The 12,801-nt window shown below is 42.6% G+C and overlaps 1 protein-coding gene across 2 annotated transcripts in view; it reads right to left on the bottom strand.

Moving 5' to 3' along the window:
• The window catches only part of ZC3H4 (zinc finger CCCH-type containing 4), a 35,108-nt gene that overhangs the window by 19,682 nt on the left and 2,625 nt on the right, over positions 1-12,801 (bottom strand). Inside the window, exons 1-4 of one of the 2 annotated variants that reach the window (XM_018562994.1) lie at positions 9,814-9,869; positions 4,577-4,787; positions 3,261-3,371; positions 1,627-1,837 (exon numbers count right to left, since the gene is read on the bottom strand). In XM_018562994.1, coding sequence (XP_018418496.1) covers positions 1,627-1,837; positions 3,261-3,371; positions 4,577-4,787; positions 9,814-9,815 — 535 coding nt within the window. In that variant the 5' untranslated portion in view covers positions 9,816-9,869. Of the gene's footprint in view, positions 1-1,626; positions 1,838-3,260; positions 3,372-4,576; positions 4,788-9,813; positions 9,870-12,801 lie in introns of those variants that run through there. The other variant, XM_018562993.1, reaches the window with a different exon arrangement.

The following is a 12,801-nucleotide window of genomic DNA, read 5'->3' as shown; positions in this document are numbered from 1 at the left end:
GAACAAGCCTGCATTTTGCTTCTGTGATGGCGTTTCCTGTAATACAGACCTGTCACTGCTGCTCTCTCTCTCTTTGTGTAGGGTGACTGGTCTTGTATCCACCCAACCTGTAGTTTTCTGCCAGCAGCCTGTATTAGGTGAACCTTCTGGGTCCCTCGCACAGCTCTGCTCAGGGTACTTGTAGAACAGTGATAACGTCACTGCTACTTTTACAATGCACTAATTGGGTTTGAAAAGGCATTTGTGGACCACAAAGTGGACCTATAGCCCTTACAACTAATAAAGCATATATTTAAATTAATGTTTTTATGCCCAGAGTTCAGACTTAAAGCGATTTTTACATAGCACCATTTCCAACAGTAGTACAATACTGTTGCGAACTGCAGAATGTGTATAGCTTATAGTGACATTTGCTGTTACATTGATATATAATGGTAAAGTTGGCTGAACAATGTATTAAGCCTTGCACCCGCCCCTCTGGCAAACGCCAGACGTGTCAAATGGCCAGTTTGGGCTCAACTGAACCAGAAAATTGAAGTTCCCTAAAAATACAAAAACGGGCTTGTGGGATTTTTGCATGCCTGGTGAAAAGTAGAAAAACACATTTATCCCTAAAATGAACCGATGAGTGACAAGTCCATTGTACCTGACGACCGTAACAGAAGCCTTCAGAACACCAGATTCATACCTCAGTAGAAAACATCATGGTACACCCACAAGACCACCAGTTATAAAAGGCAAAAAGATCTTTCAATGAACCAATGAAAATGTGTTCATTGATCACCAAAGAAACAAATAAGGAAGGTTGCACAAGTAACTAAAATATAATGGCTACCTAGCCAATTTGAGAATTACCGCATTTTATTAACTTCACATGGACAGGAGGTTAGGGGGACATCTTATCATAAACAAAGTACTAGGACTGGGCCAAAGGACAAGTTCATTGTAGTATTATATTAAGCAACAGGTCAGGTTAGGCTAGAGCTGAAGGTAGACTAGGGTTAGGTGACAGGATTAGGATCAGACCAGGGAGGAGTGGAAGAATAATATTAAACACTGCCAAGTTAGGGTCAACAGGGCAGCAAGTTTTCATGTTGAGCAGCAAAGCTGGTACTGTTGGCATAATGCAAGCTAGTGTATTACCACTATATAGCTTGCAACTAGATCACAACAATAACAACCGGGCTCGTGGGATGTGTGCATGCCTGGTGAAAAGTAGAAAAACACATTTACCCCTAAAATGAACTGATAAGTGACAAGTCCATTGAACCTGACGACCGTAACAGAAGCCTTCAGAACAACACCTGACAGGATATTACACGCTATGCACCATAAGGATGCCATAAAATGTCAGTGAAAAAGGTCATCCCATTCTGCCTGGGATGGGATGAACAGGAAAATACAAGATAATTTAAAAGCAATGATGTTTGCAAATTAATCCTGTTCGGAAAAATTCTAGCGCATGCTGCGTTTTTGTTCCACAATAATCTACATTTTCCCACTTACTTTAACATAGTTTTTACATGGCACTAGGACTATACATTAACAAGAAGTAAACATCATAAAAGGAGTCTGGGTAGTTTACTGGATACCATTGCAGAGACCATGGCTATATTAAATCCTTACCCCTGCCACGATGGCTGCCCTCTTTGGCCCTTCGGTATTGGTTCAGTTCCTTGGCAAAGTCATCATAATCCTCTGGGGCTATTTCATCTCCCTCGTCACCTTCGTAATCCACATACTGATCGTTCTCATATTCCTCGTACATGTAGTTCTTGTTATCCATTTTGGAGTAGCCCTTCTTAGGAGGCGGTGGAGGAGGGTACTGCGAGTGTGGCTGGAAGTAAAAATAATAGACTGTAAATTAATGTTTGTTAAATTAAATAATGCATTATATTGCCAAATATTTTAAGGATCAAACCTTCCTAAAAATAAATGCTTTCAATTGTGTGGAAGGGATTGTTAAATCGCTTATGTTGGCTCTATTGCTATCTATGTGTCCATGACCTCACAGGGATGATCTACCACCCCACTGACCTCTCTGATTCCACCACTGAATCGTTTATGAAAAATTCCCCTAGAGACAGGACAGGACAAAGAAATTATGCATTACCGGGTTAAAGTTCAACCATGGCCAGGCTAAAAGACATTTCAAAAATTTTCATGATCTTAACAAGCAGTAAATGATCTTAATAACAGGCGCTCGCAGACCTCTGTAGCTGCAGGCACTGTGGAGCAATTCATCCTCAAAGTTCACACCACAAGCACTTTCACCAACTAACCCTGCAACCCCCTTCCCCGGCAGTCTTGCAGGTTTTTGCTCTCTAAGTGCTGGTTCACACCTGGGCGTTTTTCAGCGCTGATTGAAGCGCTGAAAAACGCTCAAACAGTGAAATCCCATAATTTCCTATGAGGATGGTTCCCACCTGGGCGTATTTCAGCCCGTGGAAACGCGCTGAAAAACGCCCTACGCCCAAACAAGTACAGGAGCTTCTTTGGGGCGTTTTTCCACGCGTATCCGAGTGTGGCTCGGGGTTAACAAAACGGTAACCCGGAGCCACACTCGGGAATACAGCGTAGTACTTACCTTGTCCGCGATCCCCGCTGTGTCCTCCGGCCGCTGCCGACTTCCGGGTTCCGTCCCTTGCGATAGTTTTTATACCGCCAGGGAGGTTTAAAAACGAGCGTCGAACGCGCGTTTCACTGAACGAAAAAACGTGCTAAAAACGAGCAGAAAAAACGCGCCTATGGTACGCCCAGGAGTGAACCCAGAATAAAGTAAACAGAGCAAAGAGCTGAGACCCCACTTATACAACTTCACTGCTTCTCTTGCAAACTTTGAGGATGAAATACTGCAGAGTTCCTGCTACTGCAGAGGCCCGTAAGGGCCAGTTACAACGCTCATTTACTGTTTGCTGAGAATATGTAAATGCTTGACTGTCCACAGCCTGCCCACAGGTTCAGTGTAAGCTGGCAGCTCAAATCACTGCAATTCTAGAGGTGATTAACCAACCTAATGAGGTCTTGGACAGCCCACACCTTGGTAGTGGGTGGAACCCCGCACGTCACACACTTATGTAGAGTCTATGCAATAAATTAAACTAAATTGAACACAATTATAAATTCTACAATTCACCAAAACAATTCACCAAGAAAAAAAAAATATTCTTAAAAAAGGTTTACGTTAGGTACTCTGTTAGAGAAAAGGTCCAGGTACTTAGCAGATGATTAGACAGCGCTCACATATTTTGGCCACTTACCGGAGGGTATGATGGGCTGTACTCGCGGTATTTTCGGTGACTCTTCTCACTGGGACTGAAGTCTGAATCATCACTATAGTCAGAGAAATCTTCACTGGATGATGCATGGCGCTATAAATTATAAAAAGTAAGGTGTGTGATGAAGGATCCCCAAAGCACTATAGGCCATCTGAAGAGACAGTACAGCCTGATCTTTGGCTCCATCATATATTTTTAAATATATGTCGGTACAAATAAAAATGTCAGTACAATTGTCAGAATTAAAGGCAGCAAAAATAAGGAGTACTCTCTCATAGAACCATACAGTAGGCTATGTAGGAATGCCAGTTTAGCATCACAAAGCTCATTTCTATAGAAAAGTTTGACAACCAGAGGTAAATGTACTCTCAGCTAAGTGATACTTCTGACTGGATCTAGGGCTACTGCTAGTTATCTAGGGCAGGGCTCAAAACTTCCACTCGCCTGCTCGCATTTGGCAAGTAAAAATAAAGTGGAAATTTGGGTCTCCAAGTACCGGACCGCAGGCCAACTCCGGCCCGCGAGCCGGTACTATGTGGCCCGCACCCAGCTGACATGTCAGGCACACGGTCGCAGACCGCGTACCTGACTTGCGGGAGCAGCTCCACGGTCTGCATCTGTGTCGGAGGTGATGATGATTGCAGTGCTGAGCGGGCAGTGTGCGTGAACACCGGCCCATGCGGCATTCGTCTTCCGACCACGCCACCAACCATCACCCACAACTATCGTACGATAATCGGCAGGTGTAAGGACACTTTTAGTGTATGTGTATATTAGGCCCTATTCACACCTACAGTATATTTCATGTGTGATTAGATTCCTGTGTCAGGAATCCCTAATCTGCCGTTTACAAGCAGCAACTATCATAAGATAAGGATTATCATAAGATTATTTAAGAGGGTGTGTTTAGGGGCGGAGTTAAGGCCGGGGCTGGGTAAGGGTTAGGTGGGGCAACTGGCGGCAAGTAACTCTTTAAGGCCTGGCTAGTAGCTCAGGACTTGAAATTTTGAGCCCTGATCTAGGGGAAACTTTGGCTGCATGTGGGTAGGGAAGTTACTGAACTGCAGCAGAAAGTAAGAGCAGTTTTGCCTCTAGACAAAACATCTCAAAAGGAATTTAATAAGGCGCAGGGCAACCAATCAGCTTCTAGCTTTCATTTCCAAAGCTTAACTGAACAACCTGAAGACACAAGCTGATTGGTTAATATGCACAGCTGCTCCAGATTCTGTTTGCTCCCATTTTAGTAAATCGCCCCTTCCTTGTCCTTTTGACTCCCCTCTTAGTGGTTCTGTAAATACCTTATGCTTTGATCTTCTTTTCTTTTTAGCTCTCTTTTTGTCTTTCTCCTTCCTACGTTTCCTCTTCATCTTGCGATGTGATTTTTCATCTTCTGACTCGCTGTGGTGTTTTTCGGTCTTCTCTCGTGGAGCTTCTGGCTCAGCCACATCACGGCTAGCATCTTCACCTCCATCATCTTCAAGCTCTCCCTCTTCCAGCTCACCGTCCTCCCTGTTCGAGTGTAAAAAGAGAGCTTGAATATACTGTAGAAATACTTGTTTACACCACCCATCTTCTCACAATTGACATCAGACATCCTAATGTTGTTTTTTTGCATTGCTCCTGAGATATAAACTACCTGACAAATTACACTGCACAACAAACTTTTGCAAAAGCTTTGCTTCCTGAAACACCTTTGGTGATGATGATGATGGAGGCACCCATGTAAGGGGGGAGGCTAGCGAGTTGGATACCAGTAGAGAAGGAGGAAATTTAAAAAAATTAAAGAATAAAAAAAAGTTTTTTAACCACCTCCCAGCCGTCCGGGACCTTCCAAGATCTGAGCAGGCATATTTAAATGTCCTGTCAGCCACTCCCACTAGTGGCATGCGAGCGGCAACCTAGCCAAATTTAAAAACAGTCAGCGATGCCTGCAAACATGTCAGAATGCGTAAGTAAAGTTCTTGTGTCACTCTCCAGCTTCAGAAGCTGGAGAGAAGTTGATGGAGTAGATCTCTGCGTCATCTGCTTCTTTGGGGGTCCCTAGGTGACATTAGGGGTCTTGGAGACCCCTGATGTCTGCATAAAGAGGACCTGTCACATCTCTTTGCTATTACATAGGGGGTTTCTTAGCCCACTATGTGATAACAATAAAGTTAAGTGGGGGAAAAAAAAGTAAAACAAAATTAAAGTTACACATGAAAAATAATTTTTTTAAAAACACAATTTTTTAAAAAATCCCCGACCCATACATACACGCAAACATGCGTCAAGTGCGTAAACGACGATTGCGCCCATTACGCCGCACATGTTACATATCACTGCGAACATCGCAGTGAGAGCAATACATTTTAGGGCCATTAATTACTGATAACACTAAACGCTAAAAGCTTTTAAAGCGTCGCCCATGGTAAATTTTGGGTATGGTAGTTTTTTGCGATTTTGCAGGTGCGTGCAATTTTAAAGCTTGACATGTTTGGTGTCTATTTACCCGACGTGACCCCGTCTTTTATACGTTACCAAAAAATTGGGTAATAATAATTATATAACATAATGTTTAGTTATTTTTTCCTTAATGTAATAAAAAACAAAAACCCCAGTGGTGATTAAATACCACCATAAGAAAGCTCTATCTGTCCCCAAAAAATGGTATAAAATTCATATTAGTACAGCGTTGCATTAAGGAAAAAATGTCAGTCAAAGTAATGCAGCACTGAATACTGAAAAATGGCCTGACAAAAAAGGGGGTGTAAACACCCCGGTCAGCAAGTGGTTAAAGTAAGTCTGGCCCCAATAAATAAATAAAAAAATTAAGGTTTAATATAGGGATGCACCAACACCGGTTTTTTTTTCAATACTCGCAGAATGCCGAGTACCAGTGCTGTGTGCCCAGATTATCAGGAAGTCGAATGGCGGATCATGACCCATCACCCGGCTTCCTGATTGCCCGTGAAGCCGATGTTCTAGCGAAAGAACACTGGCTTCACTTGCCGAGGCTGCCTGGCTTCCCGACCAATCAGGAAGCAGGGCGGCGAGTCATGAGGTGCTATCCAGCTTCCTGATTGGTCAGTAAGCCAGGCTGCCTAACAGGAAGTGAAGATGGGCGGCACGCCATGACCTGTCTCCCGGCTTTCTGATGGGCTAGGAAGCCGGCATCACTTGTTGCTAGGTAGCTTGGCTTCCTGACCAATCAGGAAGCTGGGACGCAAGTCATGACATGCCACCTGGCTTCCTGATTGGTTAGGAAGCCAGGCTGCCTAGCAACAAGTGAAGCCGGCTTCCTAGCCAAATCAGGAAGCTGGGAGGCGGGTCATAACACACCGTCCAGCTTCCTGATTGGAAAGGAGGCCTGGCTCCATGCTTCCTCGGCACTGTTGGTCAGAGGGGATGTCCCTCTGATAAAAAGTTCCGGTATCGGAGGTAAGTATCAGAGCATTTGGGCGAGTACAAGTATTATCACTAGTATCGGTATTGGTGCATCCCTTGTTTAATATCACTTTACGCAGTGTTAACAGCCTCTGTGGAACACAGAACACCTTTCCTCTGTTATGGACATAAGAGGTACGGGTGTTCTGCAGTCCTGTCTCAGGGTCACAATGCTGCTCCTCCATAGATGCAGTATAGTGATGAAAGGGTGTAAAGACAAACAAAAATAAATAAAAAACAAGAAATACTGCAGCTTTGACACCAGTAGTAAACTGAAATATATTACATTTTTGTTTGTGGGTTTTGATACACGTAAAGATAATGGCCGGGTGTAGCAGAGGAGCCTGATTTACCAAGGGGGGTTACTCTTAATATTAGGGCTTCCTAGTTTGTCAAAGGTCATAAAACGCTAACAACTAATGCACCTAGTAGATACACTCACCAATGATTAACTCAATTATTGCAGGGAATTCTTGGCTTGAAGGTCACTACAGATCACACAAACACTGGACAGCATTTAAAACAACAGTTGCAAAATCAACTGAATGCACATGGCATTTAATAAACTGGTCTCACGTACCCCTAAAAGGTCTTTAAAACAATAAATTAATATTTCAGGGCCAAACAGATATCAATCAGCTGCCTTCTTAAATTACATGATAAGATCCTAGGTTCACCCACCAGCTCTAGCCATTACAATAGAGCCTTGTACTAACTTATGGTACACCACAGGGAACGCTGCAGGATGAGAATGAGACTCCGTGGTCAGAAAATCGAACAGTTGATGGTACATCACCGATTTTTCTTTTTGATATCATGATCAAAATTTTTCCATCGGTCAGGCTGGAAAATGTTTCTCTGACCGAACGCAAAACAAATTGATGAATCAGTGGGGTTTTCGGTTGTCACAAATCTCAGCAAGAACACAGTAAATGCGCAAAAGGAAATGATTTCCGCAGATCGTCAAAAATTGGTTGGTTAGTATGGCTAAAGAACGATTTCCAAAATCGACATTTGACTACGCTTGATGGGGAAGTCTGGGTATAATCCAATGAGGGTCCGTGCCAGAAATGAAAAATTTAACGGAAATCGTACAATGTACGATCAGAACCTTCAGAAACGCATCAGAGTTATTGTCACTGGAGTCCTGTAACCAGTTGAGCCCAGAAACATCCACCAATTTAATTGGCCGGACCCTTCACATTCCAGCCAAATGTTAAGTTCTGTGTAAACCATGACCATCATGTGTCAGCTGTTCTGCTCACAAGCAAACAGAGCGCAAACTGATTGCCAAAAGACTACAAACTATGCCAGCCTGTCCCACAGACATAAGACAGCTTGTTAGACTTTTGGAAGATGACTTTTGTATGTAAAAGCTTAAAGTGACACTAAAATCAGGTGTTAAATGTTAAAAATGCATTCAAGTACCCTAACTATTAATAAAAATATATCTCATTTGTGTATCACTCGGCTGTAGAATCTAAAATCATCTCTGAATTGGTGCTGACACTGTCCTTCCTTCTGGAGGGTGGCTACTTTTGTTCCCCATGGTCCCTGTGTGTGTTGTAAAGTAGTCACCACTCCAAGCTCACTCCCGTGATGGATTACAATCTCAATACAAATGAGTAAACTAAACATGAGATTGTAGTCCATCACGGAAGCGAGCATGGAGCGGTGACTACAACACACACAGGGTCCATGGGGAACAAAAGTAGCCCCCCTCCAGAAGGAAGGACAGTGTCAGCACCAATTCCGAGATGATTTGAGGTTCTACAGCCGAGTGATACACAAATAAGATACATTTTTACTGATAGTTAAGGTACATGAATGCATTTTTAAGATTTAACTCTTGACTTCAGTGTCACTTTAAAATTCCAGCCAAATGTTAAGCTCTGTGTAAACCATGACCATCATGTGTCAGCTGTTCGGCTCACAAGCAAACAGAGCGCAAACTGATTGCCAAAAGACTACAAACTATGCCAGCCTGTCCCATAGACATAAGACAGCTCGTTAGACTTTTGAAAGACCTTTTGTATGCAAAAGCTCAAGTAGAGTATAGGCGGGTCTATTTATTTTCATTCAACCTGCGGACTGAACTAAAAAAATAGAACAGATTCCTCCTTCCACGCTTTTTTTTATTTATTTTGCTCAGTCAATGGACTGAATGAAAAAAATCATACAGGCTCCTTCATCCACTGTAAACAGCAAGGATGGATACATCTCCCACTGCAGCTATTGTATCCCGACAGCTGCCATCCGCTGCTGTCAGACTACCCAAACGATGACTGGAGCTGATTGACGGCAGTTACTGTTCTTCGGGGAATCTTCAGCGCGGCTTCTTTGACAAAACGCAACTGAGTATGCTACTTTTGTCAAGTTGGCAGGGCCACACACTGTAAGAGTTTGGTTCAGATCCCGTGAGTTGGCTGAAAATACAGTGTATGGCCAGCACTAGATGAGTGATTGTTCAACTCAAAATCCTGTTTCTTCAGACGACTTATCTATTTTTTATGCGGATGCAAAAACTGCTCCACCGTCCAGGTTACAGAGGGTTAAAGCACATGACCCACAACTAAACATCAAGCGGCAAAGTCTATTTCAGTTTCATCACCTTCCGTTTCTCCAGAAATTAAACAATTATATTTGTCAAATTTAAATAACGGCCCAACCACAGCATAGTGACCAGACTAACCACACGTGCCAAATTGTTTCCAACTCAATGATACACTGCATGGGATGTCATTAAAGTAAGGAATCCGGGCTTAACCATATCAATCTCAAAACCTCTAAAGGATAAATGATTATAAAGACCAAAGAGAACTAAAGCTCATGAACTCCTTTATAGATTTTAGATCATGGGACAAGGTTGTGGAATTTATATCTAGTTCACGTTTCTTCCTGCATGGGTTGAAAGAACACATCCATCTGCGGTAACTGAAAGCAAAACCTCTGACAGTAGATAATGTAGGCATGCAAGAGAGAGAGAGAGAGAGAGAGAGAGAGAGGAAGACGGGACCTTACTGCGTATGTGTGTATATAATGGAGAAATGGTTATTTCACACAAACGTGTTGCTAAGAAAAGACATTTTCGTTGGGGGGGAATAATACTCACATCCTCAGTTATAAATTATTACGCTCCTGCTTTTCCTGCTATGGGGGAAAGGGAATGGGATTACAGCAAACTGGAAATCATTCGCATTTTTTTGTTAAAGTAGCAATGCTTGGAATAAGGTGGGTGTTTAGACTTTGACGGAGATTCCAGAATTTTTGATATTTTTTTCTCGTCTGCCAGGTCTTGTTTAAAAAAAAAAAAAAAAAAATCAACAAGGGAAAAAAAAAAGCTGCAGCTCATAAAGGAGGGGAGGGAGGGTTTAAAGAAGAAAGGAGAAGCAAGAAACTGGTTCAAAGGTCAGTTGTCAGGGGCGAGGCTTCACTTCTGCAAGTATTGCATGTTATTAAAATGAAGGGTGGGGAAAGTATTTGGCATCCGCCTGCACCATGTCAGAATAATCCGTGCTCACAGGGATTACAGCCAGACACTCATGCATAACGAAACCTGGGACGTACCGATGAACAAGAAAAAAACCCTCCCCCCATATGCTGCCATTTTAAAACACTGAAGTCAGACGAGAGCAAGGTTAACCCTTGCTAACATGGACGGCCAGGGGCTCCATCGTCATCAGGACTAAAATGCAAAAAACAGGAGAAATACAATAGTTAAAGCATTTTTTTTCCGTCTGTTCCAATTTTTAGAAGCCTGTCCAGGATCGAGCAGCTTAAAGAGGAAATGTGTGTGTGTGGCTTATGTGTGTTCACACAATTGTCCAACTTGTACACTGCCCACCACAGAAACGTGGCAACAACCTTCAACTTCTGCAGAGAGTTTTACTGTAGATTAATAAATGTTATTCAAGATTTTGTATGTTTATTTTTTGGAGCTATTAAATATAACTTTTCCCATTTAGAACACACATATGCAGAAATAATCTTACTGTTAAGGTGCCCATACACCCAATCATCGAACGAAAAATGCCATCCGATCATCGAACCGTTGTACCATTTCCGTACGGCGGCTCAATCATGCCCCGACCATCGCACAGTTCAATTAGCGGTCTTTAGCAGAGATCACCTGGACGAATTTCGTTAATCGACCGCACGGATTTTCGTTTGCGCATGAGTAGTGTTAATCGTAAGAATTTTGACGTATGGAAACGCCACCAACCTTGCGAAAATCGTACGATTCGACAGAAGTTTTCTAACCTGCTGGACAGACAAAGGTTGTACGATTGCACAGTATTTGCGGTTGTTCACTGCCCATCAACCTTACGAATATCGGACGAAAACACAATCGCAAACTAAATTCGGACTATATTCGTAAGGTGTATGGGAACCTTTACTCCAGTAAAGTGGCATAGCGATCGCAGGGCACAAAAACAAGCTTGAAAATCAGATTTTTGCAGCTGACACTGGACAAACTAATGACAGCTGGTTTATGATTGGTTGCTGTGGAATCAATGCTTTTTATATAACACCTCATTACATAGGCTCCGAAACTCCTATATAAAGTCTATAGCATGCCCATACACATTAACACTGGAAACGGGACATAAACAAATGTTGCCTATAGCAACCAGATTCCAGCTGTCATTACTTTGTCATGTGTTGCTCCCTCATTTCCACTTCATATAAACAATTCCAGGTTAGTTCTGGTTACAAAACATTCGACATTATATTACAAACCCGGGTGACATGACCGTAAATTAATCTCAAACTGTGCAGCATATCCCAGGGAGCTTCTCCACCGCAGGAAAGACGCCTATTCTCCAAAGTCAATTAAGACAAATGACTGAGTTCAGATCCATTCCCAAGCCATTCCTCCTCAAGCTAACCAAAGAGCGCACAATAGAAGCGGTAAGAAGATACCTAGTCCACATCAACAGAGGGATTCTAATCCTGTGGCAGAAATGTGTGCAATTGTTAAAACTAATAGTATCAATTATTTTCCTCTTCAGTGACTGAATCGTGTGGCCAAGGAAAATTGCTTGTTACTTATCACAGACACCGGGCCTAGAACAGTACGCCTGCCAGTATTGCAACAATGTTACATCACAAAGTGCTCTGTACATCTAAACCCCAAGGGTGACCCACAAGTGTGCAAACACAAAAACCCCACAACCCCCCTTTACATGAGAACACGGGGAATTTTTGTTGTTTTGGTCGTGCTCTCATAAGCACTTTATCAGTTGCTCAGGGTTGCATTTTCTCTATAATTAGTAGAAAGCCATATGACTAAGCTTCTGGAATACTCCCTGGTCCTATTGTATATAAGGGACTCGTACACATGTCCATATAGGGCCTCTCATAGGCTAAGAATAGACAGAAAAATATTTTGGAGAGCTTGTGAGCCTCAGACCACAGGCCTCTGCCTTTCCATCCTATTCCAGAACAAGCAAGTCTGCAAGCAAATCGGCTCTGCTTATGTAGGCCACACAAGACAAGTTCTTTGGATCCGCATATATTTAGCACATGGGCTTTGCTTTGTAAGACTAGTTCTGGATGGATATTTAGGCTGTTATCATAACAAAAAAGGATAATACTGGAGAAGATTGTGTCTATACCAAATGCAACCCTCCACCTAGGCCACAGAGGTCATCGTGCACATCTGCAGCACTCGCAGAATACAATGGGGAGAATTAATCAAAACTGGTTCGCCATAGTAACCAATCAGCTTCTCTCTTCGGTTTGTTCAGCTAAGCTTTGATGAAAGCTAGAAGCTGATTGGTTGCTATGCACAGCAGCACCAGGTCATGCTGCTCCAGTTTTCATAATCTCCCCTCATACTGTTTACAAACATTAAAAGGAACATTTCCAAACGTCTTTCAACTGACACATCATCCTCCCATTGCAAAACAAACATTATATTCATATCACAGAAGTATATACTTAGCAAGTGACCGGATCACAGAACTTTCTGATGTCCATCACTAACTTAGGAGGTCCGCCTGAACTCCACAACATTTTCTTGTACTATGACATACAAAACAATATCATAGATCTCAGACTACAGCCTCACAAACACATTGAAGGGAATTTATAAAAA

This window comes from Nanorana parkeri, unplaced genomic scaffold, assembly GCF_000935625.1.
Source record: "Nanorana parkeri isolate BGI_ZX_2015 unplaced genomic scaffold, ASM93562v1 scaffold620, whole genome shotgun sequence".
NCBI classification, from domain to species: Eukaryota; Metazoa; Chordata; class Amphibia; order Anura; family Dicroglossidae; genus Nanorana; species Nanorana parkeri.
Note: the sequence above shows the minus strand (reverse complement) of the source record. Positions and strands in the feature narration are given on the sequence as shown.